The following is a 27,185-nucleotide window of genomic DNA, read 5'->3' as shown; positions in this document are numbered from 1 at the left end:
TTGGACTGTTCAGGGAAAAGATATTTACTGTACCAATATAATTTTGGGACTAAAATCTCAGATTGTAATTCTCATAATGGAAATAATAAAGATGAAAAGCATTGAGTTACTGCCTGTGGACAGGATGCCCAGACGTAAGAATCACTCAAGACTGGAGCAGAACTATTTTAGACTTGTGGAGGGGGAAAAGGAGGAATAAAAAAGTTCCCATCCAGAAAGCCAACAAAGTAAATCACAAGAATCTCTCACTTTAATAGCAATTTATTATCGTTAAAAGTAACAACAAGTAGGTTTAAATCCTTTTGTTTTAAAAATCTAGTGTAACACACAGGTCACTGTTACAGTTCTATGAAATCCATGGCAAAATTGCATCCCCAAATTACACCATTTTGCCTCATCTTCATAGGCGTCCATGGTGTGTGTCACAAACAACATAGAAACAGACTGCTTTGTACAGCGCTTGTGATAAGGGTTATCATTAGGCCTCGAGATGCTACAAGTTATTCTGTAAAAACTATAAAGTATAACTTTACTTTTCCTCTTTGTTAATATTGCTGAAACAATCAAATATTTCACAGGTTTTGGTGAAGCCATAAGAATCTAAGAACTGTCTTTCCCCCTCCCCCGCCCCGTATTGCTTCTTTTCTGCTGAAGGCTTCCTCTTCCCCTCCTTTAGTGATATGGCTGCCCCATTCCACGTGGTGAAACTGCAGCAATGTTTGCAGTTGCTCCCCAGACAGCATTTCTTTCACATTCTGAAGCTAGTGCTCAGGTCTAGCACTTACCTTGAACGTTGCTAACAGAATAACTTGGCAGTAGGTAGTTAAGGAATACTAAATGCTCATGTATTTATCTCCAGCTTTGTGGGAGCTCTGCAGCTTCAGATAAGCTCAAGATATTAGCATTACTCAAGACAGCTAACTTAGAGCTAATTCAGATTTGCCTGAAGGAGCAGCAGCCAGACACTGCCGGACAGCTGCACCTGCACATTGCAGCTGCTCAAAAGAAAGCCTGAACAACTCATAATACTGTTCATCAGTGCTTTGAAGGAGCAAAAAGAAACCCAAAAAAGTCTCCACATGCAAGCACACATGGTGGTGAAAAGGCAGGATGGTCTTAATTCTGTCAAGCATTTACTGTGCTGAATTAAAGCTTACAGTCTTACTCAATATTCAAAAGTAAGCTGAGGCCTCCGAGTGAAATCCTGCTGGCTAGCAGAAACGTGGTGAACAGAACACAGGTAAACTTTACGTAGTTACTCACATGTAGCTTGTACATGATTTCAGATACAACAGAAGATCTGTTCTTTGGGAACAGACTCCTTAGAAGGGCTTTTCTGCATTAACTTCTTCACAGTATCATGTGGAATTTGGGAGCTCAATGAAAAATCACTAAGCAGTTTCTACACCAACTCTACATCTAGAGAGTCATGGGGAAAAGTATACCCACAATCACAGGATAAACGCATGTAGGAGGTACTAGATCACCAGATTTTATGAACAGAGTCCAGTTATCCTACAATAGCAGAACACACAGTTCTCTAAGCAGACCCACAAGCTACACTCTAGGCGAAAAAGGAGGTGTTACATTTACTTGATTATAAATACTTTTTTGGAGTTTGCTCTCGGCTGGATCTCTTGGAAAAACAAACAAACAAACCATGCTTAAAGCAAAACTGCAAAATTCTGTTTATTCTAAATCACTACCTTGCTTCATAAATGTCTAACAGCTTATGAATATCCCACACTTACTCAATAATACCTTAAAGACTTAACTGAGGTAGCCACTACACCATCACCATACGTTAACAATACCAAAAAAGAGTTAAGCTCAACTAATGTGCTCAAGAATGGCTGGTTTGCCAGAAACAACAGTATCTGCTAATGAAAACATCGTTTCTGCCCTGCTCTTCTCCCCCTCACCCTTGTTTCACTTCCTTTTTCTCTTCTTGCCCATCTTTAACACACATAGCAACAAGGAAAAATTTAGCCTTCCAGTTCATTTGGAAAACATTGCTGGACTTTCAATAGCAAATTTCCTAATGAGGAATCAGTGGATTTACTTGTAAATGAATGTAATTTCAAACGCAGAGGGACAATCTCCAGCACCAACCATAGAACGACACATCAGGTGCCAGGTACATCATCTTCCTGAACATGCCTAGGTACTAGAAGCTGTGGAAAGATGCCGACATGGGCAAAACACACAAGTGGTGGAAAGGTCCCTTTCATTTTAAGTCTCATCCAATACAATGTAAACATGCAAAGAATGTTTAATTCTTTAATTCTGTCTAATCGATGTCTTTCAAGTACTCAGGAAGTTAAAGTAAAATGGCAATTCCTTTTCCTCAAACTAAAAGTACATAGATATGGAATATTCTTGAGCTTTCTAGTGGCATTCCCTTACATAAGTACTTTCAAATGAATTCTGTAGCTATGATAGTCTATATTGAAATCCAACAGAAAAAGAATCAACTTGTAGGATAATTAATACTCTGGTAGGTTTTAAAACATTTCCAGATGTTAATTTTTTTTTGGTGGTCCCTATTCACAGATCTTTTTCAAGTTAATTCAGAATACCCTCTGCCCACATCCAAGTCAACCAGCCAATTAAACAAGAAATCCTCAAGTGAAAATCAAACACCCCCACATCTAAGTTCTTTAATATTAGTGTTGCAAATATACAATCAGGTAAAGTTCTGTAAACATCCAGTTCTGACTTCTTTTCTTTGATCACTTTCTAAAATTCGAGGGTTCTTTCTATTGGCTAGATTCTTGAATGCAGTTATAGGGATGCAAATGTCCAATACAGATATACTGCATTGACCTGAAGTGGCACAAAAATGTCACTTCCAAGATATGTAACCCACCAAATAAACAAGCTGAAGAGCAAAACCATGCTCCCATTGAAACACAGAGCACTAGCCAGTTTGGTGTGCATAATATTGGTTTCTCCATGTAGATCATCTGGTGTGTGCCTATTACGAAATATAAAAATAAAATTGTACGAATTGCATGCAACCGTACATAGTGCAGCTTAAGCAATACTGAGGTGTTCTCCTTGTTTTTGTGAAGCAAGTGGACAGCAGCAACCTGCAGGTTGATACCTGTAATGCGGTCCTTGGGTTTCTTCTTTCACAGAGATATAACAAGCTACTTTGATTTTAAAAAATTCTAGCCCGCAACGGTGAGACATTAAACAATTTAGTCATGGTAACTGTCCTCTGAAGAATTTCTGGAATTTCTTTATACATGTCTAAAGTACCCAAATGTATTTTTTCTTAGAAGTTCTTTGCCAGAGCTCCCTTTTCACAAATCACACCCCAAAAGAGGTGTTTTCTGCTTTGACTACATACAATTGTTCGTTAGATATAAGCGGATGAAGGTAGTTTATTACATTATAAAACTAACCTCATCATTATGAAGCTTTTGTAATACACAAAGATTCCAGTTAAGCATCACCACATACTAATTGTTCATATTTGTATAAGATGATCAACTAGAAGCCATGACATTGCAGTTACTGAAGCTGTGCACAGGCACCTCACTATTCTGTACTTATAGTCCTCTTTTTAAAACATTCCACAAACACCTGTGCATCTGGGAGGTTTTCATCCATTTCATCTATTCAGCCGCTGTGTTACCACTTCTCGGTACATGATGGAGATGTATATCAGCAGGAGAAAAATGACAAAGAAATCATCCAAGAACCCCAGGATTCCAAAGAGGGCTTCAGGAAGAAAATCCAGAGGTGATGCCAGATAGAGCAAAGCTCCAAGCAAGCAGAGAAATATTCTGATGCGAAACATCCAGAAGAGGCCCCCAACAGAAAACATCTCCCTGAATGCATGCCGCAGTAAAGTGGGCAGATCCATAATTCTTTCCATAATCTATGAGGAAACAAAACAAAGGTTAATATTTTGCTTTAGCTACAGGTCCACGCTAAATATGTCTTTTTTTCGGTATGAAGTTTCTATCATTACATTACAGCTTTGGTATCTCTTCATTTATAATAATGAAAATAAAATAACAGTAAGATAACACTCTCCGGATTTAATTTTGCTAGGTAAGAAGTTAGTTTTAGAATATATATGTTTTCAGGCAACAGTCAAACTGTATAACTCTATACAGTAAAATGTACACTTGCCTTACCACAAAATACTTTATTATCTATTAAGAAAGGAAAGCAGTGACTATTAGAGGAAAACAAAATATGGAGAAATTATGAAACAGCCAACAGGGTAATTGGAACGATACATTGATCAGAAGGGAAGAGAACTAGGCATTCCTCAAAATAAAAGAAATAATAGCTAAATTAGAATACATAGAATTTATTCAGAAACACATTGTATGCCTTTCCTATGGCATAGGATGTATGCCTCTCCTATGGCATACAACCAGTGATTCTCATACATCACCAAGGACCAAACTTTAGAGTAAAATAAAGAACCTTTAACTGAATCCATCCCTGACTTCTTCATTTTTTTTCTTTTCATTTTTTTGACTATGATTCTGTCATCTTGAGGGACTGATCAGCAGAAAATATTCAAGTGTTCGTTGTGAGGCTTGGGGAGGGATGACCTTTGAATTTTACTTTATATATTTAGGTACTGATTCCATTTCTACTGTACACAGAGCCATGACATTAAAAGGACTTATAATCAAGGCTGAAAAAATCCTCTAGAAAGGAATGCTGTATGTGGTTAAAGCACAACACTGTGTATAAGTCAAAAACAAATTATCTAATTCAGGTTAGGGCTTTAGTGCAGACGTCCGGGATGACCCTGGACAGTTACTGAGGAACAGACGCAGAGCCCAGAGAGGTCCACTGGAGCCTAAAATGTAGTTTCAATCTATTCTGGATAAAAAGCATTACTGCTTTGTGCTTTTGAACATTAAAAAAAAAAAAAAAAAAAATCCCTTCTGGCAATTTTTTTCTTTTTGGATTGTAATTTTTTCTTATTAATGTTTTGCTACTACATACAAATCCAATGAACAGCTGAAAACAAACTGTGTATCAGAGTTACTGGTATTCATGTACATGCATTTCACTTTCCAAATCAGGCCGTGCACACAGAATAAAGGTGTACGAGGTTAATTTTTTAAAGTTCATAGAACTTCAACCATTTTAGCTATTCATCAAAAAAATCCTGTTTTCTTCACTGAGAGGGCAGAATAAAGACTGTAATATAGTCTAGCAGGAAAAAATTCCAAAACATCATACAGCTTGAAATCTGAAGAAGAAAGGCAGAGTAGAACTTCAGCTTCTTCAAATCAATTTAAAGAAATTAATCAAGTGAGTATTCTTTCCTGCAACTCACTTATTTCATTAAGTATTAAGAAAAGGGAACTCAAGATTATTAGCAGTTCTCACTCACAACAGAAATAGTAGTTTCCATATAGCAATTACAAATATATTTCAAGCTTGTGGGCTTGTTATTATCCATAAAAGCACAAGTTTCCTAAAAAAAATCCTGCAGTCCTATACATCGCAAATAAAAAATTCACATTCCATGCAAAAAAGTCACCAAAAATGCTGTTCATCTCCCCTGAAATCACTGACGTCCACCCAAATTTACCCCAAACTTACAGATCTAGGTTGTCCTGAGAATCTCCGATTGTAATCATTAACATCTTGCAATACTTGGGTTGCATCCTGCTGATCTTCACCGAAGAGTGGTAAAAACAATGTTACCTAGGCACAGCAGGGATTTTAGAACATGTGCAATTAAACACAGATATTGTCAATTATAAATGAGTCAACAGTGATGTTCAGTTAACTATATAGAACAAACTTTGTTTTAGTTGAATATCTAGTAGCAAAATAAAATGAAAAATATTAATATTTAATATGTGGATACTGCTTCTAAGTTTCAACAAATGTATTGCTTAAAACTATTTGAAGAATATCAATGCATTTTTTTTTTAAGTTTGCAAAAAATGAGCAACAACAAACAACCCACCTTATAAGAGTAGCTTACAGCAAATTTTTCTCAACACCTAAATCTTACATGTTTTGTAAGTGATTTGGAGAATAAAGTTAATTTCACAAATTAATCTAGTTTTGTTTCTTAAACTCAGAATCAAGTAGAGCATTCTCTGCCAGCTTTAGAAGGATGTTGCATTTCAGCAAACAAACAACAAAATTCATGCTTCTTGTTACGGGCAGTTGTAAGAAGACCAAAGAGAGTAATAGAAGACAGTGGAAAAAGATAATAGCCTTCAGCTCTCTGGTAAGTACTGAGAATTCCCTTATGTTCTTGGGTTAATTATCATGCAAACAGAAACATATGTGAAGTCATATTCAAATATATTTTGTCTTTCTGCATAGGACTTTCTGGAAACCTAAGTCTTGCATTTGGAAATATGTTTAGTTATAAAATGCATATTATCAGAGCAAGCAGAAAAAGTCTTTATTTAAATTGTAACTATTTTTGGAAGTTCCTTCTGTACCTGCCCAATAAATATACATCTTCTAAGCTTCCAAAACCAGTGTGTAGCTCCAATGGCTGTTACTTCCTAACCCCATTTTAAATTAAATAGAAAAAAAATAGAAAAATCAACATTCAGAAAGAAGTTCCCCTCCTTTCTCCCAAGCACAAAACCAATACTCTGTAAGTTGTATGTTGAGCAATATTTATTTCTGAGCTAATACTAGATTTATAATGAAGCATTTATTACATTTCATGTCTAGATGTAGAAGCTTACAAAACAGAGCTTCTTTAGGCTTTCTCATATTAACTTGTCTTTATCTGTGGAATGCTTCAAGAGACTGGACTTTGAAAAGCTTTTCAGAGCATAAGGCAAGGGAGGATCCTGTAGGAGTTTTTACAGCAGTCACACTTGGCAAATAACAGCACAAGCAGATCTATATTCAACTTCTAGCCCTGCCACAAACCTTCTGCGTGACTCATGTCGTTCATGTATATACACTTCCATTCCCTGTTCAAGTGAGACCTCACTTTTCTTACCTCACAGGGGGTGAGAATGAATGCATAATCATGCAAGCAGTTCTACCCAATGTACTTATTACTCAGAGGAAGATAGAAGGCCATCCATCTCCAGAGAAACATTAAAAAGCACTTAAAAACATCTTATTTTCCTTTTTTCCATCTTTCTCACCCTTATTGTCTGCCTCTCTCTCTCCTCACTGGCTGTTGTCTAAACCAATTCATTCTCCCTCTAGCCATACATATTTTTCTTTCCTTCATCTCTCCTATGGTCACTTGACGTGCTGATACACAGAATCAAAACAGGATTATAATGTATGGGCAAGGGGGTGAAGTATGTTAGTAACTTCCAATGAATTATATAACTCTGTAATTTTACTACTGTTAAAACACAGATGTACTTTTGTTAAAACAGACTGTGAGGCTCAGATTGAATGTTAATGAATTGCAAGGACATATTTCAAACTAACAATGTAAGTAAATTGTGTAGGAAGGAAGTAATATGCTTGCTCTATAAAGCTCAAATTAATAAAAACTAAAAATAGGAACAGAATAAGAAATTGACATGGATAGTTTTTGTTTTGGTTTGTTTTTCTGGCAGGGAGAACAGATGTACTTCTTAGAAACCAGTCATATTTTGACTACTGGCAGTCTTCCAGAACAGCCAGGTCTTTCAGATTCAAGTTCTAGTTAAGAAGTTGTATAACATCACAACTAGGAAGCAGGGAAGAACTATAGTTAAGGTCTCATGATTTTCTGTTTTCATATACTCCTTTACAGAAAAACGGCTGAGTTATCAGTGCTGTTCACTTAAATTTGAGTTGCAGGAACAGTCTTTATTTTTTTGATTTATCTGGCAAAGCATAACATTTAAGAAACAATGTCCACCATCTACGTCTCACATATCCATATTCTTTCAGCTTCTCAGATTCCCTCTTCTGTCACTCTTACTACCGCAGTTCACACGTAACACTTTTTTGGTAAACTGTACCAGATGGCCAAACCATCGGGTCCACAATTACTTGAATTATTACCGTTTGTCTGCAGATTGGACAACGGATTGCACCAAGCCACGATCCATACCTCCAGTATGCAATAATGCAGGAACCTGACAAAAATAAGTTACAGATGTTGACACTTCTGATCTGAAACAATTATTGTATGAAACAATAAGCTAAACACCAAGCAAAACAACAAAGATGTGTATTTTTGTATACGGCACTCATCAAAGATACCAAGAACCATATTCAGCATGATTAATGAGAAAAATCCTGAACAGGTTCACATGCATTATTAATTTTAAGAAATTATTTCCTAAAATGACAGAAAACTTCTTAATCATTAACTGAAGAAACAAATAATTACTATTTTTTCCCAATTTAAAATTCGTAAGTGACAAAATATCAAGACATGTAAAATTTATCCTGAAAACCTGGCTTTATCATCAGAGTTTCAGTGTATGAAAATCTCGCTCTCCTTAATGTTTTCCACATTTATAACTTTTGTCTTTTAAATGACCGGGCATGGTAAGCATGATATATTCTGTAACAGCAGACAAATGCAGTGAAAGAATCCTACTGGGAAAGTGAAGGAGGGGAAGCAAAATGATCACAGTGATCATAGAACACTGATAATATATATTTACAAATTTGATCAGCCGGGCCTCAGAGAAAAGTAAATATTTTAATCATTGTAAGCTAGTAGCAACTCTAGGACTTCTAAGAAAAACAAAATACCTCTGTAATAATGAAAACACCAAGCAGATTTTTTTTGTTCTTTCTAAACCAGCTTTTTATATGGTACATTTCCAAGTGTATTTCAGCCTTTTCTGTTTTTCACTAACAGGAAGTAAATGATACTCTCTGTCCATAATATATTTAAATTAAATGCATTTCAAGCCTGATACCACAGAAAAAAATCCAGCATATTCTGAGAGTGACTATTTATTAACATTCGTTTTTTCAACAAATTATATAGAAAATTATTTCTAATGAACTTATAGATAAGCAGTTAAAATCTAGCAAAGCTTTGCACTAGGGTAACAGTACTATTGCCAGAAGTTTGTATTTCTGTTCTGGTTTTATCTATGGGGTTTGGGGTTTCTCTTTCTTACCACAGAAAAGATGTCCACAGTTTGTTTCTATAGGAAATGTAGCTTGTTGCAAACAGACTGGACAAGACATATCTGTATAGAAGCGATGTCTATCACCAGCAGAGGCATCCTGCTGGGACAGAAGAGAAATGGAAAACATTAAAGATCCTATTTCTTATGAGAGAAGTCTGCTGAACTTAAGTACATAAATAAATATATATGTTACCAGAAGTCAAATACTCGAATTCAAAACTATGTGAAATAAAACAAATTAAAAAAAAAAAAAACTAAATGCAAAAGTTATTTCACCAAGCAACTTTATTTTTATTTCTTTTTAGTGACAAGCACATTATTTTCCCCTAATCTAAGTATGTGCTTCAATCCAATTAAAGACCACAAAAGAAGAGCCTCCCCAATCCTTCACATTAAGTAGGATCCCTTATATCAGACACACTGAAGCATGAGTAACACCTTAGATCTAGACTTTTACTTTATTATTCTAAATAGCTCTGTCTCAAACCAGGTGCCTGAACTGTATTGCTTACCAACTGCACTATCTAGGGTTCCCAAGGCCAAACAGCTACATCAGTTTGTTTATTTCACTGTGGTGAAATGTGTTTTCCTCCCCATTTCACCACGTTTTTCCTCCACATAAATAAGCATTCTGGTCACAAATCTGTCATTATTTCAAGCACTACTATGATTAAAGACTCTTCTGAACAGTCTCCAAAAAGCATGGGTTCTCTCATTCAAGGGCTGGGACTCAAAAATTATTGCTAACATGGCCTAAACATTAGATTCTCTCCTACATGTCAGAATTGGGTGCAATTCCTGTTGCCCAGCTCCAGCTGTTGTGCCATTGTTCTGCTACACAGTTTATCAGTTTAAACATCTAACCCCTGTCCTGTGGCAGCAAGCTGTTCTCCAGATTCCTTCTCCTTTACCACTAAGTTCCCAGGAACATTGCAGGAAGCACACAACACAATCTAACATACTCCACCTTGTGGCAAAAGCTGGTTTGAAAAAAGAACCAGTCAAATCTTCAATTGTAATGACTTGATTTATCCATTAAAAAACAAAACCCTACATCACTTCATTCTTAGATAAATTTTAAGGATGCCTCTGAACATGAAGTAAGGTCCTGAAACTTTCAACACTAGCTTCTTCCAGACCTTCAGAAGAGAAGTCTACACTACCCCAAACCAGATAGGTGAACGATTTCAACACTTAGCAAAGTACCTGTTCAGTTTGAAGCTGCTGTCGAAGAGCTCTTACTAGCTCTTGATTTTCTGGGTGTATGTTCTGATGTTCGTTTCTGTGAGAGGAAATATAAGCAGTAAGAAAAAACTGAACACTGTGAAGCAACACTGAAAAATAATTGAATGGAAAACAATGAAACTTGAAAAAAGGAGGAAAAAAACACTCTTTCCTGCTATAAAGAATTTTAAAGGAAGTACACAAAAAATTAATGAAACAGTACATTTAGTGTAGATCCTAAAATTACTCTGGCCACTTAAAGCTCCACAGCAACAAAATTTTTCAAATAAAGGCTCCATAAACAATCACTAAACCATATGAAAACTCAATTTTGACATGAAAAAAAAAAATCAAGCCATTAACCTGCAAAAAATTCAAGCTGCTTTAAAGATATATTCATCATGTAGAAAAAGTTTTATTTTTTCTCTCCATTCCAGTTTTTATGTTGTCGTTTCACTTACAATTTCTTTTTCCCCACTCACTACATAAGCTATCATCGAGTTGAAAAATCCTTGCAATTTCAGATTTATCTGCTATATGAAAGATTAATCCACAAGATTTACATAAGAAGGGGTAGGCAAACTCTTAGCTTTAGAATGTTGACTTTATGTAACTATCAGCAGCTTGGATATAAAAAGAAATCACTGCAGACTCTACTGGCAAGAAAACTACAGGTTAGAAACACCAAGATAAAAAGGAATCAGAGGGAAGGGACTCACTGAAGAAAGGAGGCTGGATATATTAAGAATTCAAAAACACAATGGGAACAGGATTGGAATTAGAAATTATGCTGACAACATTACGAGATGTTGAATTACAATAAATATGAGTCAACAACATGTTCAGAACTGCAAATTCCTGTGTTTTATTTATTCATATGGATTTAACTGGTGATAAATTCTGCTCAGCACTGTTGAAATCTCAGCTGGATTCTGTCTTCCATTTTGAGCTAAATGCATAAAAACATGTAGAGAAATTGGAGGAATTCAGAAGAGAATTATAAGAACTACTGCCCACATAGTTCAAGCATTAGAAAAAGATTGAAGAACTGGGAGTTTGTATAGAAGACTGCTTGTGGAGAGAAGTGGGGACAGGATAAGTCTTTCGATCTATAAATACGAGCAATTATTTTCCACAGTTATCCAAGGTTAGTGAAAAAACATTTCTAACTACTACACGTACAAGGCCAGAAAGCTTTACCTCAGGGTACTGTGACCTATCTTTGACTAAAAGTTAAATTGCAGAACAGGTTACTCTGATTTAGGGATGATCTAGGCAGGCTGAACCTGTGTCAGAATTAAATGGCTGAATTTTTAAGACATTTTCTGGCTGCAGATCTATTTATGTAACTTCCTCAGTGGCTCCAGGCACATCTGCAATATTTTCCTTCATTTGGTGTGAGCAATCACAATACTGCATGCTGCTGTCTTTAATGTTTTGTCTTCTTCATTCTTTTTTCAAAGAGGAACAGAGAAAACCCATATTTTCATGCTAATAACAACCTGATTATCTGCAAAAAGTATGTTTATTTAGCAGTTAAGTGGCTGACATATGAAACTTATATGATGAGAAGCTTACATTAAAAACTTTATTGTTCTCCCCTGGTTCTCCACAAATCACATCTTGTGGAAGTTGTCTGTGGTGCAAGTTATATGTTTAACAGTATTTTCCTGTTTAGACTCTATAAATTAGCGTGCTTTGCACCTTCACTTTGCCAGAACTTTGATATATATTGAAATTCAATGCAAATCACACACAAGTGGAAGGTGTGAATTATAAGCCAGTTTATCCTGAGTCCTTTATAAACAACTAATTGCAAATTTCTTACCAGATTGTTATCTAAAAAAAGTAGACAAAGTTACCAGGGCAATACTGGTGTATCATCCTTATGCAAATATTACACATACGTGACTTTAGTCTGGTACCACACATTATGCTCAACATATGAGAGTGTTTGTAGAGGTACAGTGTCTGCTACCTATGCATAAGATGGTTCAGAAGCAGAATGCTACACAATGTCCAGGAAGAGGCAGGCATAGTTCAAGACCTATCCCATTCACAGCTTCTGTTGTGCAGTTAGTGTGAGTAAGTAAGTTAGAATAAATGAGAAACAGTATAGTGCTTTGTAATTAAAGGCTTTTTTAATATTTTTTTCTGGCCAAACACAAGCCAAGCCAAAAAAAAAAAAAAGTTTAGTAAGCACTTTTCCTCATTTCTGAGTGTTAGCACTCTGTAACTTGAGGAAAGAAATCCCATGAGGTGGCAAGATTTTACTATGCCTCATAAAGGACCACACCAACCTATCACTACCAGGAGAGGTAATGGTACCTACTCAATCAGTATGTGCTCTCATGTAGGCAAAGTGAAGGCCAGCACCTATGCAGACTGGAGTATCACTGCACAGTGATTGACATTGTTCTTTTTCCAAGGACTAAGATCTGACTTCTGCTGACAATACTTACTTAGTTTTATAAACAAACCTCACATTGGAACAGGAAAAAATAGACAAAAAAAAATCTAAAACTACAGATTCATAAACATGGGTTTGCTAATTCATGTAGGACATGCAGGGAGTCTCTGATACAAAACATTGGAGGGTCAGACTCTTTTTAACATGTTTCATAAACTAAAGTTTCACAATCTCATTTGTAATGTGGTAATCTACTTATTTTTGAAAGATGATGAAAAAAACTGACTGCATTTTATCAAAATGTACAACCCAGAGATATTAAACAAAATGTCCTAAAGAAATACTGAATTGGTATCTCACTGAACTAAACACCTGCAACTTGATATATATGTTAGTTACCATTAATAGATTTCAACACCAAAAGCTCAGAGACCTTCAGCTCATGCCCTGATGTGATGCCTCACTGCATTTTCCCTGCTACAAAAAAGTAGAGCAACCATATCCCTCAGCAGTTCTTTTCATATTCCATTTTTCTCCCCTCCATGTTTATCTGCTTTTTCTCCCCTGCCTCTTGTTCAATGCTAAGTAAGTATTACCGTTCTTTTGTACTGTACAGATTTTCCATTGTACTGTACAGATTTTGATGGCAACAATACAAAAGAGGTATGGGGAAAATGCTGCTTAATAAAGACAATTTTCAAAGGTTCCAGAAGGCACAGTGGGTATCTAAGAAGATGCTGGTAAGACCTTCAGGAGTCAGTCATACTGTGTGAAAATAAGCTGTTTCTAGACTTCTGAACTATGAAAACTTTGTGTTCAAGTTTGTTTGCCATTCCAGAAAATAAACTGTCAAGGCATGTAACAAGATCCACAGATCTTGTTACAGCTCATTCCACTGCACTGGTAAGATCCAGCTAGCCATTTTCTCCTCCCTCAAGTAACTCTTCATCATCAATGTATCATCTCCCTGAATGCCCGTCCTGAGTAAGCCCCCACCGATCTTGCTCACCGCTGACCCTCCTTGCTCTACTCACTTTTTTTTTTTTTAATGTTAACTTACTTGCCATTATGAAGTTCAAAACCAAGATGTTTAGTATTTAACTAAATGCTTCAAATTCAAGTCACATGTGCTATAAAAAGTAAACATAAGGGATAATGACAGCACAAGGGGGCAGAGAAAAGGCAGCTGAGGGAAGAGAGGAGTCCTGAAGTAATCTGAATAACTGAAACAGGCTTGGCAAGAAAAGCACTTTGATGTGCATTCAATCCTCTGAGGTTCCCGTGCTATCTCTTTGGTGGTGAACAGCAGCACTGCCTTGCACTTCAACCAGGCTTTTCCAGTCCCGGTGTCTTTCATGGCCTGCTCTCAAACACACCGTGCCCCACTAATACTTCTTACAAGGACACATTCTCCTCGGTAAGCTTCATAATGCTGATGCATCATTAAAATTTAGTTCTCTCAGATATTAAAACTGCTTCTGTATTCAGAAGTCCACAGAAGTGTTAAAAACAAACAAACAAAGAAACAAAAAAACAACAAACATACAACAAAACAACAAAAAAGCCATGGTGAAGCTCAGATTTATTCTCCCGAAAACACATAGGCTAAAATATTTGTTAGCTTGCAAGAAAAAACATTGGAACTACAAATAAGCTTTTATTAATTGACCTTTAAAATTCTTTAATTTTGAACTTAGCATTTTCCTTTATGGACAGCATATTAAAGTCCATTGTTTTTCAAATATACTCATTTATAAATTTTATAAATAAATCAGTCTGCTCTTTTTTTTTTTTTCTTTGCTTCAACTAGCAAGCACATTGGAGGATTCCATTTAATCTTATTTGTGGAGTCATTATTAATAAATCTTCACTCAGCAACCAAATATGACACAACAGCCATACACACTGTGAATTCAGTCATTTTCAGTCTTCGGAAAGGATGAATGTATGGAAATTTTACTTTACTTTTGAGAAACGCATCATTTAACTCTAACTGTGAATTAAATTATGAACTCAGGCAGTTAGTTAAATAGAGGAAGTGATCAAACAATCATTTCCTTAACATCACAAAACAAGTTTTGTATATGCAACAATCAGTTGAGAAAGTTAGAATTTGACAAACTCAAGTACGTTGATTAATTCCCATCAACATATTCTCACCTTAAAAGCGTATATACCAGAGCAGCAATGAAAGTGAAACTGAGCACAACTGCCACCAGTACCTGGTCACTTATTCCTTCTATGACTGAATCATTATCTAGCTTCAAACTCTGAACTTCTGCCTGGTGACTGGCCATCACAGCTCTAAAATGTAAAAAGAAATATATATGTATACATGTATATAGAGAGACATACACACACATACATTTTAAACAGTTACAAATAATATGTATATGTATCTATTCATATGAACAATAAATTCTTGAAGCAAAAGATTACTCATTGCTGGGAGAAAAATGGTGAAAAAGAGGAAACAGATGCATTTTACCAAACAGCTTGCTGCAGAGGACTACAAAACATTTGTCTTGCACAGTAGCAATGACTGCATTGTGCTACAAGGTTTTCTTTTTTAAAACAACAACAACAACAAATCAGTCAGATCCTTTACCTGAAAATCTTTACCAGATATCTTGCTTAGGGACAGGACACCCTGATGCGTTTGACATATTCTAAGGATAGTCCATTTATAAAAGTATGACTCAACATTATCAAGGTTTTTTGTTATTATGTAACACATCATTGCTGCTAGGCTAAAACAATGTACATTTTAGAAACCTAATTTACTCCCCTTACCTACATGAATAAAGAAACAAGAATATTTGCATCACAGCTTGTTTTAGAGTGTTAAATGGCCATTTGGAAGCACATAAACTATCTGACGAATTTCGTATTTTATCTGCCTCTCCTATGGTTTCAGCTGGAAATATGGGCAAAGCTTGAAAGAAAAATAGTACTTTCAAGCTTCCCTAGTTAGACTTATTTGGTTTATATTCATTTCACATATACAAAACTCAGAATGACTTGCCAACACTAATGTTCATTAACCTACAGCTGAAGACACGGAAAATAAAATAGTCTGCAACATGCTGCTAAATCACTCCTGTTGCAATCAGGAAGTGAAATGAACTACAGCTGTGAATATTATGAAACCAGGGAAGTGAAACTAAGTCTAGGAAAAGGTAAAAAAACAAAAAAGTCATATTAAAGATGTGTCCATACACACTGGAACTATTTTTCATACAGATTTGACATAAAAGCTCAGCAGCATTTTACAAAGTCAGGGAAGACTGGTATCATTTACTTTACTTCCTACTCCAGTGTGGGTGCTCTAAGCTTGCAAACTTTCATCAGTGTCTTTTCCTAGTTCATAGCTTGTATGTGATTTTTGAATTTGAACCCTGCTGTCTAGCAAGCATCACTACAAAAGACATTGTCTGGTCCTGAATTAATTGCAAAAATGAAAGGGAACACAAGTCATGGGGATTTTAGAACCTAACTGTAATGCACTACCCTGGCAAGATTTCAACATACTGGTCTACTGATAACAGAAAAATGTCATCTTTTCCATAAGATGACTACTCTCACTCTCCAGATCTGTTCTTGTAGGAGTTGTAGAGCTTTTTCCAAGCTTTGTTACATTTGTGGCAGCCACCTCTGCAGCAGCAAGGCAAGAGAAGCTAGTATATTCTAACATTACTATAAAAGGGGTAAGTGGGTATAATTAAGTACCATAATAGCAGAGAAACATGGAGCATGAAGGGTAGACTCCTTTCATTGTTCTTATATTTTTGGACTTCCACTGCGAAAAAACAAAATGAAATAATGAAGCATATATGAAGTGGAACATAAACCAAGTTACCTAACCTGTGTCTCAACCTGAACTGAGACTATTATTCCTGTAATTCTAGTCATAATTTTTGCTAATGACAGCTTTTCACCCGCAGCAGTGTCATAATCTAACTACTGAAATGTTGATTAATATTTAGAAAGAATAAGTTTTCCTAAAGGTAGAACACCTATGACTCATCAAGAGCCATGTTTGAAATAGGTCAATATTGACCCAGATTTCATACATACTAATGAATAAACGGCTGTATCTTTGTGGAAAGGTCTTATGCAGGATCATGACTCCTACACACAAGGAGCTACAGCATTTCTCTGTGTGGCTACTTACACAATTAGATTGCTATAGATAAAGCTGTGAGGCTAACGTGTTGTGAATGTCTTCTGATCGCCCATTCCTTGGTGCTGAGGGTCTGGACTTCCAGGCATACTGTCATGCCTCAGCTCAGCATTCGCAAACTGTACACTTTATTTCTTTTAAATATTCACTCTTGAAAAAGCATCTCTCTCTTACAATACATCATTCTGGGATACCCATTTTCCACAACTGTGTCTTGGGCAGAGTGTTGTTATTTTAATGTTTTCTCTCCTTAAGTACCATCATCACTGCAGTAACCTTCACTGTTACACTGTCATTTCTGGGTTGACCACTCCATATACTTCCAGACGTAAATGGCAAGGAACTGGTATGCGATAATTTCTCCCTACAAAAGCTCTGTCAGAATAGACCAACACACTAACAACACTACATTTTGTTAAGCACTACTCATTTTTTCAGAAATACATGCTGTGTTCGAGAGACATACAGATGCTCTGATTGCCCAGCACCTTTGGAAGGTAAGTGTTTCTCTCTCTGACACCTGAAAGGCTTCCTGTATCAGTGCTTGCTTCATGTACTCTGAATCTGACAAATATGAATTGTCAGTATCACACAAAATGAAAGGAATTTTCCTGAACAGCCTCCAAGGCTTCCACTCTAGAGCTCCCTCTCCTTCTCTTCATGCTCCTTGCAACAACATCTTTAATCCTTATCTGTTTATCATCACACTGGCTACATCTTCATTTCTGCTCGTGCACTTTTACTGAAATACCTAACTGTGGTGCCAGGGTTAGCAGGGGGAAATGAATATGGAACAGAGATTCTCACTTTCTCTTCCTGACCACACACAATCCAATTATTATCTACTTCGGATGCTCACTTATCACATATGACTTTCCCAATGACCATTTTAACACCAACTTACTGCCCAACAGGAATTCCTGCACAATTTTGCTTTGCTACATAAAAGGCCGCTCCTCAAAACACATTGTCTTCACAAATGTATCACTACTGTCAAGATATATAGGGGGAAGTGGAACCTCTGCCTCTTAAGTCTCTCCCCCTGCTGCTTCTATTACTAAATTACAGGAGTGCTGCAATGTCTGGCTACAGGCTCTTCAGAAGGGACAGGCAGCACAGAAGGGGTGGTGGTGTGGCTCTCTGTATCAGAGGGAGTTTTGATGTTGTGGAACTTGAGGCTGGGAATGATAGGGTTGAGTCCCTATGGGTTAGGATCAGCGGGAAGGCCAACAAGGGAAGCATCCTGGTGGGGGTCTGTTATAGACCGCCGAACCAGGATGAGGAGATGGATGAGGAGTTCTGCAGGCAGCTGACAGAAGTTGCGAAATCATCAGCGCTTGTCCTTGTCGAGGACTTCAACTTCCCTGACATATCCTGGAAGCACAGCACAGCCCAGAGAAAGCAGTCTAGGAGGTTTCTGGAGAGCGTGGAAGATGCTTCCTGACGCAGCTGGTTAGTGAGCCTACCAGGGGTGGCGCCCCGCTAGACCTTCTCTTCACAAACAGAGAAGGACTGGTGGAGGATGTGATTGTCGGGAGCTGTCTTGGGCAGAGTGACCACGAGATGGTGGAGTTCTCTGTTCTTGGCGAAGTCAGGAGGGGGATCAGTAAAACCGCTGTATTGGACTACAGCAGGGCCGACTTTGAGCTGCTCAGGACACTGGTTGGCAGAGTCCCTTGGGAGGCGGTTCTGAAGGGCAGAGGGGTCCAGGAAGGCTGGGCGCTCCTCGAGAAGGAAACCTTAATGGCGCAGGAGCGGTCTGTCCCCACGTGCCCAAAGACGAGCCGGCAGGGAAGAAGACCCCTGGCTGAGCAGAGAGTTGTGGCTTGAGCTTAGGAGAACAAAGAGGGTTTGTAATCTTTGGAAAAGAGGGTGGGCCATGCAGGAGGACTATAAGGATGTTGCAAGGCTCTGCAGGGACAAAATTAGAAAGGCCAAAGCTCATCTGGAGCTCAAACTGGCTACTGCCGTTAAAGACAACAAATGTTTTTATGAATACATCAGCACAAAAAGGAGGACTAAGGAGAATCTCCAGCCTTTACTGGATGCAGGGGGAAACTTAGTTACAAGAGATGAGGAAAAGGCTGAGGTGTTTAATGCCTTCACTGCCTCAGTCTTTAGTGGCAACAGCAGTCGTTCTCTGGATACCCAGCACCCTGAGTTGGTGGAATCACAGAATCACAGAATTGTTTAGGTTGGAAGAGACCTCAAGATCATCGAGTCCAACTTTTGACCTAACACTAACCAGTCCTCCACGAAACCATATCACTAAGCTCTACATCTCAACGTCTTTTAAAGACCTCCAGAGATGGTGACTCCACCTGCCTTTCATAAACCCATGCTGACTGGGCCTGATCGCCTGCTTCCCCTGCAAGTGCTGCGTGATGACTCTCAGGAGGATCTGCTCCATGAGCTTCCCTGGCACTGAGGTCAAACTGACAGGCCTGTAGTTCCCCGGGTCTGCCCTCCGGCCCTTCTTGTAGATGGGCGTCACGTTTGCTAGCCACCAGTCGACTGGGACCTCCCCCGATAGCCAGGACTGCTGATAAATGATGGAAAGTGGCTTGGCCAGCTCCTCCGCCTGTTCTCTCAGCACCCTCAGGTGGATCCCATCCGGCCCCATCAACTTGTGTACATCCAAGTGCCGTAGCAGGTGGCCAAACACCTCCTCGTGGATTATGAGGGCCACATCCTGCTCTACATCCCCTTCCTATAGCTCTCTACAGGTACCTTAAAGGAGGCTGTACCAAGGTGGGGGTTGGTCTATTCTCCCTTGTACCTGGCAACAGGACAAGGGGGAACAGGCTAAAGTTGCGCCAGGGGAGTTTTAGGTTGGATGTTAGGAAGAACTTCTTTACCGAAAGGGTTGTGAGGCATTGGAACGGGCTGCCCAGGGAAGTGGTGGAGTCACCATCCCTGGAAGTCTTCAAAAGACGTTTAGATGTAGAGCTTAGGGATATGGTTTAGTGGAGGACTGTTAGTGTTAGGTCAGAGGCTGGACTGGGTGATCTTGGAGCTCTCTTCCAACCTAGACGATTCTGTGATTCTGTGTGATTCTGTAAATTCTAGAGATGGGCTATTAATGTTTAGGGGTCATGTTCATGTCTTAAGTTACTTTCTGCCTCTGGACAGCAAATGAGTGCTGTGCACATTCCCCTCATTACCTCTAGCACTTGTTCTGAATCAGACCATTGCACAAGAGGGCTGACACAAATCGTGTAGACTAAGAAATATAAAGAGAAGCTTTTCAGTTCAAAAGATCAATACATGCTTTCTCTGATGAGTCATTTAAGCCTCAGTAGACACAGCAACGATCTCCTCCTACTTTATCTCTGTGTGAGCATGTAATAAAACAAACAACAATGACTCCAAGGAGAACACTGCTGAAATACACAATGTGAAAACTGTCTGACTGAAGGAGGAAGGAATTTTCTGATCTCAAGCCTGTTTACAACATTTTCCAACAAAATGCACAGAACTGCAAGCTTGCAGTTCACGTTTCTTCGAGTGCAACCACAACAGCCCATCACTACATCTGTAGTGGTTTGTATGCATGATAGACTAGCCAAGGCCTAATATAGCTGCTAAAGAGTCTTGCCTTCCAGAGAGTAGGTCTAGAAGCAGTGGTCTTTCAGTCAGCACAATTAATAAGCAAGCTATAGGAGACTTATTCTGAAACGACATAATGAAGTTATCTTTATCTTTTGTGACAACCAGTGCTGATGAGGACTAGCGACTGAAGTTCACAAGGAAGACTTCTATAAGAAAAAACTCTACCTATCTCTCCCAAAATAATATGCACTAGTAAGTTGATGCCATATAATAGCAACTTGATGTAATTTGCATTTAATTATTTTCTTCAACCTGTTTACTTTGATCCATTACATTTGTCTGGTTGTGCAAAAATAACTGTATTTCCTCAGCCTGTTCAGATCAGTCTTCGAGACCACAGGCTCTTCAGGCATTAAATAAAGTTGTTCATTCTTCTCTATAGATTTCTGCTACTTTTTTTTCCTTTCAATAATTACAAAGGTTTGAAAATTTCCATGCTGTGTCTCTGTTCTTTTATACAATAAGTTAGTTCTTGTCTATTCTAGCTTTCTATGAAAACTGTCACGTTAATAGAATGACTTCAGTTAAAACAGGCAGTAATAAGAAATAAATTCAATTTTAAGAATTGACCTTTGCTTACACGTGGAATTATTTTCCTCTTTTTAACCATTTAGCAGTGAGGTAGCTTTCTTACAAGAGAGCATAACCCCACCTTGTCTTCCAATTAAAGGAAGAAAAACAAACATTAAATTAAACAATTAAAGGAAGAAAAACAAACATCTAACATCTAGTATCATCTAACAATTCTAACAATTCCAATCCCATTAAAATTGGATGGTATATAATCAATTTCAAAATGACAAAAGTACAGGTTGCAAAGTTTAAAAATCCAACAAAAATGCTTGGCCTGGACATCAGGAAGAGGTTCTTCTCTGAGAGGGTGGTCGCACACTGGAACAGGCTCCTCAGTGAAGCAGTCATTGCACCGAGCCTGCCTGAATTTAAGAAGCGATTGGACTGTGCACTTAGTCACATGGTCTAAACTTCTGGGTAGACCTGTGCGGTTCCAGGAGTTGGACTTGATGATCCTTATGGGTCCCTTCCAACTCGGGATATTCTATGATTTTCCTACATTCAATGCTACAACAGTAACAAAACAAACAACAAAATTTTCAGCTCAACTTTAAACTAGCGGCACTTACTTGAAGTAAAATACTGGGACTGCCTAGTAAGGAAAGAAAGATGAGTAGTTATTCCTCTCTTCCACTTGGCTTAGCTAAATTACAGCTGGACTTTGCAGCACAGTGCTTAGATGGGGATCAGATTTATCTGCATCAGGATTCTTTATGGTTACAGGATGTAAACAACCTGAAATAGACTCATCTGGCCACAGAATGCTACAAAGTAAAAAGGAATGAAACTTTGTAAAATCATGCCATTTTGTTTGTAAAAAAACATTTCAGACTACCCAGCTGCACATAAAATCACCTTGCTTGTCCTGTGTTTTGATGAGACTGATTACAGACAGAAAGCAATGCTAATTTACAAACATTTCAAATAAGAACCTGCAGGCCTTGAAAGGTACATTTCCTCCCACCTGATGGTTAAGTATGAACAATACATGCAATTTTATGCAAAAGAAGCAAAATCATGAAGAACAACATTGCAATTATGGTAACTTTTATTCTTGGAAACACATACAGATAATACTGAAATGTGGGGGCACAAAGACCCATAATAGTGTGGATGTATTACCTCTTTTTTTTTTTTTTTTTTTAAGATTTGAAAAGTATTTTGAAGGCTTTTTTGTACTATATACAGCACAGTTAGAGCAATACCTACACTACGGTTTGCAAACAAATGAGAAACAGTCCTATGTCTGCCACAGTATATTGCATACTTTTTGTGAGCTAACCAAAATCAGAATATCCCCATAGATTTTCTGTAGGAATTGTATTTTCCAAGTTCAACATGGAAGTACCTAATATACTCCCCAAAAGACACAGGACCCACTACCAAAGGAATATGCTAACTTAGAGAACCGAGAGGCTCTCTTCATCTCTGAGAAGTAAACAATGAGATAACACACAGGCAATACTGCTGTGAAATACTGATTAGTAACCACGAGCAACGTTGACTTTGAGAGCAGGGTACAATTTGCTCAGCATCTGAAAAATATGTTGGGTAACAACATGCCCCTTCAGGGATGGGCTGGGAGTGAACTGAGTAAGAACAACTGTTCTACTTCATTTCTATTTCTGCTATTTTCTTCTTGTTGCAGTACTGACAACCACCCTTGTCAGTTCATTTATAAAATGAAGACACTGGTAGTGCCCACCACCGTCAGAACCTGCAATATCGACTGGCTGTTTTCTTTTAGTAGTAGAACCATTATTCCCTTTTTCCTTGCAAATGCTTCTTGCTTTAGAGAGAATGTGTATTCTGCAGGATATGCTAATTCCTAACTAGTAAAATACTACCATGAAACACAGGCTTATAAAATGGAATTCTTGTAAAGTACAGGTTATTCCTGTGATTGTAATTTCTGTTAAGTCTCCAGAATTTTCCTCCACTGTAAGAGGAACTAAAACCAAATAAATTGACTTCATTTGTATCACCAGATTTCCAATAAGTGACCTGCTTTAATAACAAAATCAATGTTTAATAGTTTAGAAGTAGTAAAATGGAGCATATTTATTCTGAAACCTCCCCCCCATGCATATTAGCTTGTATTGAAATCTTTAAAGCATGACTTTAGCTCTTTTGGTTTCACTGAAGAGAAAAACAGACACAAGGTCCCCAAAATAAAGACAAATTAATAATTGCTAAGTAACAATTGAGAACTTCATGGTAGTAGTAGTTCCTGGACATTGTCTGTAGTCGAGAACAGGACTTTTCTAATGGATTTGATCCACCAAGCTGGATCCTACAGTTATTTTCACTCTCTTTCATGCCGGATCGAAGGGTATGGCTACATTGCATTCAGGAAGTGTAATGACAGCATGTATTACACATGTCCAATGAATGTCAGCGAACATACAAATAGTATTGAAAGTACTTTAAAGTTAGTATACTGAAGCTGGACTTTTTCAAAGTCCAGCAGTGGACATATAAAGTGTTTGAAAACAGAAATTACGTAATGATGGTGGGTGTACTCAGAAAAAGCTGTTTTGATGACATCGGATTTATCACCTTTCCACTTTTGTGAACGCACTCTTATTTGCAAAAAGCAAAGAATAATCTCTAGTACTAAGTATCTCCGTAAGCTTCAAAAATCAGGAGGAGACAAACTGAAAGGCATAAATACTAAGGCAAATAAAAAATAAAAGAAAAGCGACATACAAATTGACAAGATATATTGTGAGAAGGTTAAAACAAACTCAGGAATATTTTAGTAGGACTTCATGCAGCCTGTTAATACTGCATTATTATGGGTTAGCAGCTACTTTGGAGTCATGACTCTGCTTAGCTGGTACAGCAAAATTATAGCCCAACTCAACTGTATTGTGTGTAGTTATGCTTTCATTGTCGACCACCAGTACTTAAAGAACTACGTTGAATACATTTACATGCGTACATAGTCATTGCAAAAGAGAAAGAGAAAACCTAAACTGTCTTGATAAATTTAGTTTAACGCCAAAATAGCAGACAGGGCAATTTCAGGAGGGGAATAACATGCATTTCTTCATTATACATTAAGAATTGCCCAACCAGGGCACTTGCCTGATGAAGCAGGTCTCTGCAAGGCTGGAGGTCAGCAGCGCCTGTGGCACATCTTCCCTAATAAAAAAAAAAAATATAGGTATTTTGCTTTTCCTGCTGGAAGCCCACCTTGCAAGTTAAAGATGCAAATTCCATATAGGAATATACTCCCAACAGAGCCTCCAAACACTTTCGTCTGAGCCTGAAACTGTGCAGCACTCCTACTTGGAGTATCTGTCTGGATGACACACGACCTGTGTCAAACAGTCCCAAACCACGTCTGGAACTTGTGCACCAGGCTAAAACAGACAGAAAGGTATGGAGCTCTGAGAAACACAGGGGGTTCAGTTGGGTTGACGTGCGGATGGGAACTCAAGGAAGAGCCTGTGGGTGCCTTCAGTTGGACAACTAAGTTTCCTGGACGAGAAAGGAAGGAATGGTGCTTAATTATAACATGTTACTGAAATATGGTATTTCAAATAAGGCTGGAATGGGTTTTTTTCTTCTTTTTTTTTTCTTTTTTTCTTTTTTCTTTTTTTTTTTTTAAACTTTAAATTGTTTGAAAGTGCCCAGGCATACTTCATGGTGGAAAGCAGTGCTTCCGCAGGCAACCTCACACCCCCAGCAGCACGACAGAAAGCGTCAGCCTGCCTGCTTGCGTCAGCGACACACAAAACCGAAGTCGCATGTCGCGACAGCTGACAAACCGGGCCGGCACATCGTGGGGGAGGGGGGGTCACAGCCGTGCAACACCGCTCGCCCCCACCTCCCAGAGCCCAAACCCCAAGGGGCAGACGCGGAGGATGCCAAAATCCCGTCACGCGGAGCCCGCTGCGGGCCGTGCCGAGCCGCGGGCCCGCCGCCGAGGGCTGGGCCGTGCCCCCCAGCCCGGCCTGCCGCCGCCGAGCCCCTCTCCGCGCTGCTCTGCCCCCCTTTTCTCCCCCCTCACGGACCGGCACCCTCCGCCCCCACCGCCCCGTCCCGCCCCGTCCCCTCACGGCGCTACCTCAGCTCCCGCCGCTCGCCAACGGCCGCCAACGGCCGCCAACGGCTGCCCCGCCCCGCCCCGCCCCCTCGCGGCGCGCCGCGGCCCGGGCCCGTCTGGGCTCGGAGGGGGGGGGGGGGTGCGCGGTGCGCATGCGCAGAGGGCGCCTCTCCCTCCCTCCTCCCCCTCCCCTCCCCGTCAGGCGGCTCTGACGTGTCTGCGCCGCGGCGCGGCCCGGCCCGGCCCGGGACAGGAGCGCACAGGGCGGGGCGGGAGGGCTGAAGGAGGGAGGGGGTCGCCGCCGCTGCCGCCGCCGCCGCCGTTGGAACCGACCCCTGCCGCGCCCCGCCATGTTCAACGTGGAGAGCCTGGAGCGGGCGGAGCTGGGCGAGAGCCTCCTCACCTGGGTGAGTGCCCCCGCGGCGCGGCGCCGAGCCCCGGCGGAGCCGCCCGTCCTCTGCTCTGCTCTTCCCCTCGGCTCCCCCCCCACCCCTCCGCCATCTCCTCCGCCCCCGTCCCCAGCCGGGCGCTGCGGGGAACAAAGGGCCCGGCGCGGCCTCCGGGCAGCCCTGCCTCGCCCACACCGCCCCCGGGGCTCGGGGTGCCCGGCGGTGGGGATGGGCGGGGGGGGGGGGCGAGCAGGTGGCCCAGGAAGTACGGCAGCAGCGTGAATAGGTGTGTATAGGGCGTAAATGTATGTGTGTGTGTATATAAAACAGCATAAAGGTGCATATATACAGCATAAAGGCATATAAAGCAGCATAAAGGTGTATAAAAGAGGATAAAGATGCATATATACAGCATAAAGGTGTATAAAAGAGGATAAAGATGCATATATACAGCATAAAGGTGTATAAAAGAGGATAAAGATGCATATATACAGCATAAAGGTGTATAAAAGAGGATAAAGATGCATATATACAGCATAAAGGTGTATAAAAGAGGATAAAGGCGCATATATACAGCATAAAGGTGTATAAAAGAGGATAAAGGCGCATATATACAGCATAAATATATGTGTGTATATATATAAAACAGCATAAAGATATATAAAATAGCATAAATATATATATACACACCTTTATGCTGTATAGATATATATATGGTTTAGTGGAGGGCTTGTTAGTGTTAGGCCAGAGGTTGGACTCGATGATCTTGAGGTCTCTTCCAACCTAGACAATTCTGTGATTCTGTGATATATACAGCATAAAGACACATAAAACAGTATAAAGATTTATGTGTTTATATATATATATATGTATACATAAAACAGCATAAAGGTATATATATACAGCATAAAGATACATACACACACACAGAGCATAAATATATATATGTATGTATACACACACACACAGAGCACTGGCCGCGCCGCAGCGTTACGCAGGTCAGAAGGAACAGCTAAACTCCTCTTCTGTTTCCTTCCTTCGCGTCCCTGCCAGCCTTTGTGCTTGCACCGTGGCTGGCCCCTCGTCCTGCTGCAGGCTTCCCGTGCTTCGCTCTCGCAGGCGCTGGAGGTGGAAAGACCTGGAAGTGGTGGTCTTTACGGGAGGTGGCTGTGGCTGCGAGTCCCAGCCAGGGAAGGGCTCAGAGCAAGGAGAAGGAGGTTGGCTTGCTGGGGGTGATGGAGGAAGATCCACCGATGCGTGTTGCTAGTTTATCTGTGTGTTTTGAGCTGTTCTAGATGTGCTCCGCTGGTGCTCCCTGTCAGTAAAGCAGCCATGCTCCTGGGAGAAGCGTAAGCGTAAATGCGTGCCTAGCAAACGGTCACATTCCCAACACCTCCTGAACTCCCCAGGTTCCCGAGTCGCCAGCAAACCAGGTCTTTCCTTTGAGCATGAGGCTGCTGTGCAGAAACACGTGAGCTGCTGCAGAATTTTCAGTCAAAGAGGTTGAATTTTCTCTTGTATGGTATTGGTCTATGGTGATTTGGACTGTTGATCCTACCCCTTATCTAGACAAAATAATTAGACTTCAGAGTGTTTTTGAGGCGTAGCATCTCTAGAAATCTGTGTCAAGTCTGAAAAGACTTTAAAACAAAAAACATTCAAATTT

General features: G+C 39.5%; 2 protein-coding genes across 9 annotated transcripts in view; one reads left to right on the top strand and one right to left on the bottom strand.

The window, feature by feature from the left end:
• Positions 1-245: 245 nt before the first annotated feature.
• Positions 246-25,198, bottom strand: RNF170 (ring finger protein 170). 5 transcript variants are annotated; one of them, XM_032205726.1, is made up of 8 exons: positions 25,152-25,198; positions 24,167-24,223; positions 14,869-15,012; positions 10,281-10,356; positions 9,063-9,174; positions 7,984-8,057; positions 5,590-5,694; positions 246-3,889 (listed from the first exon to the last, which is right to left on the bottom strand). In XM_032205726.1, the coding sequence occupies exons 3-8, from the start codon at positions 15,003-15,005 to the stop codon at positions 3,620-3,622; spliced, it is 774 nt and encodes a 257-aa protein (XP_032061617.1). In that variant the 5' UTR covers positions 15,006-15,012; positions 24,167-24,223; positions 25,152-25,198; the 3' UTR covers positions 246-3,619. The 5 variants fall into 5 exon arrangements, with proteins under 5 accessions (XP_032061617.1, XP_032061620.1, XP_032061618.1 ...); XM_032205729.1 differs by having other exon boundaries at positions 9,063-9,171; XM_032205727.1 differs by lacking the exons at positions 24,167-24,223; positions 25,152-25,198 and adding exons at positions 16,438-16,507; positions 21,646-21,786.
• Positions 25,199-25,381: 183 nt separating this feature from the next.
• The window catches only part of HOOK3 (hook microtubule tethering protein 3), an 87,077-nt gene continuing 85,273 nt past the window's right edge, over positions 25,382-27,185 (top strand). For 3 of the 4 annotated variants that reach the window (XM_032206724.1, XM_032206722.1, XM_032206721.1), the window contains exon 1: positions 25,382-25,537. In XM_032206724.1, coding sequence (XP_032062615.1) covers positions 25,481-25,537 — 57 coding nt within the window. In that variant the 5' untranslated portion in view covers positions 25,382-25,480. The remainder of the gene's footprint in view (positions 25,538-27,185) is intronic. The other variant, XM_032206723.1, reaches the window with a different exon arrangement.

The sequence above is a fragment of the Aythya fuligula genome, chromosome Z (genome assembly GCF_009819795.1).
Source record: "Aythya fuligula isolate bAytFul2 chromosome Z, bAytFul2.pri, whole genome shotgun sequence".
Taxonomy (NCBI): Eukaryota; Metazoa; Chordata; class Aves; order Anseriformes; family Anatidae; genus Aythya; species Aythya fuligula.
This window is presented reverse-complemented; position numbering and strand designations above follow the sequence as displayed.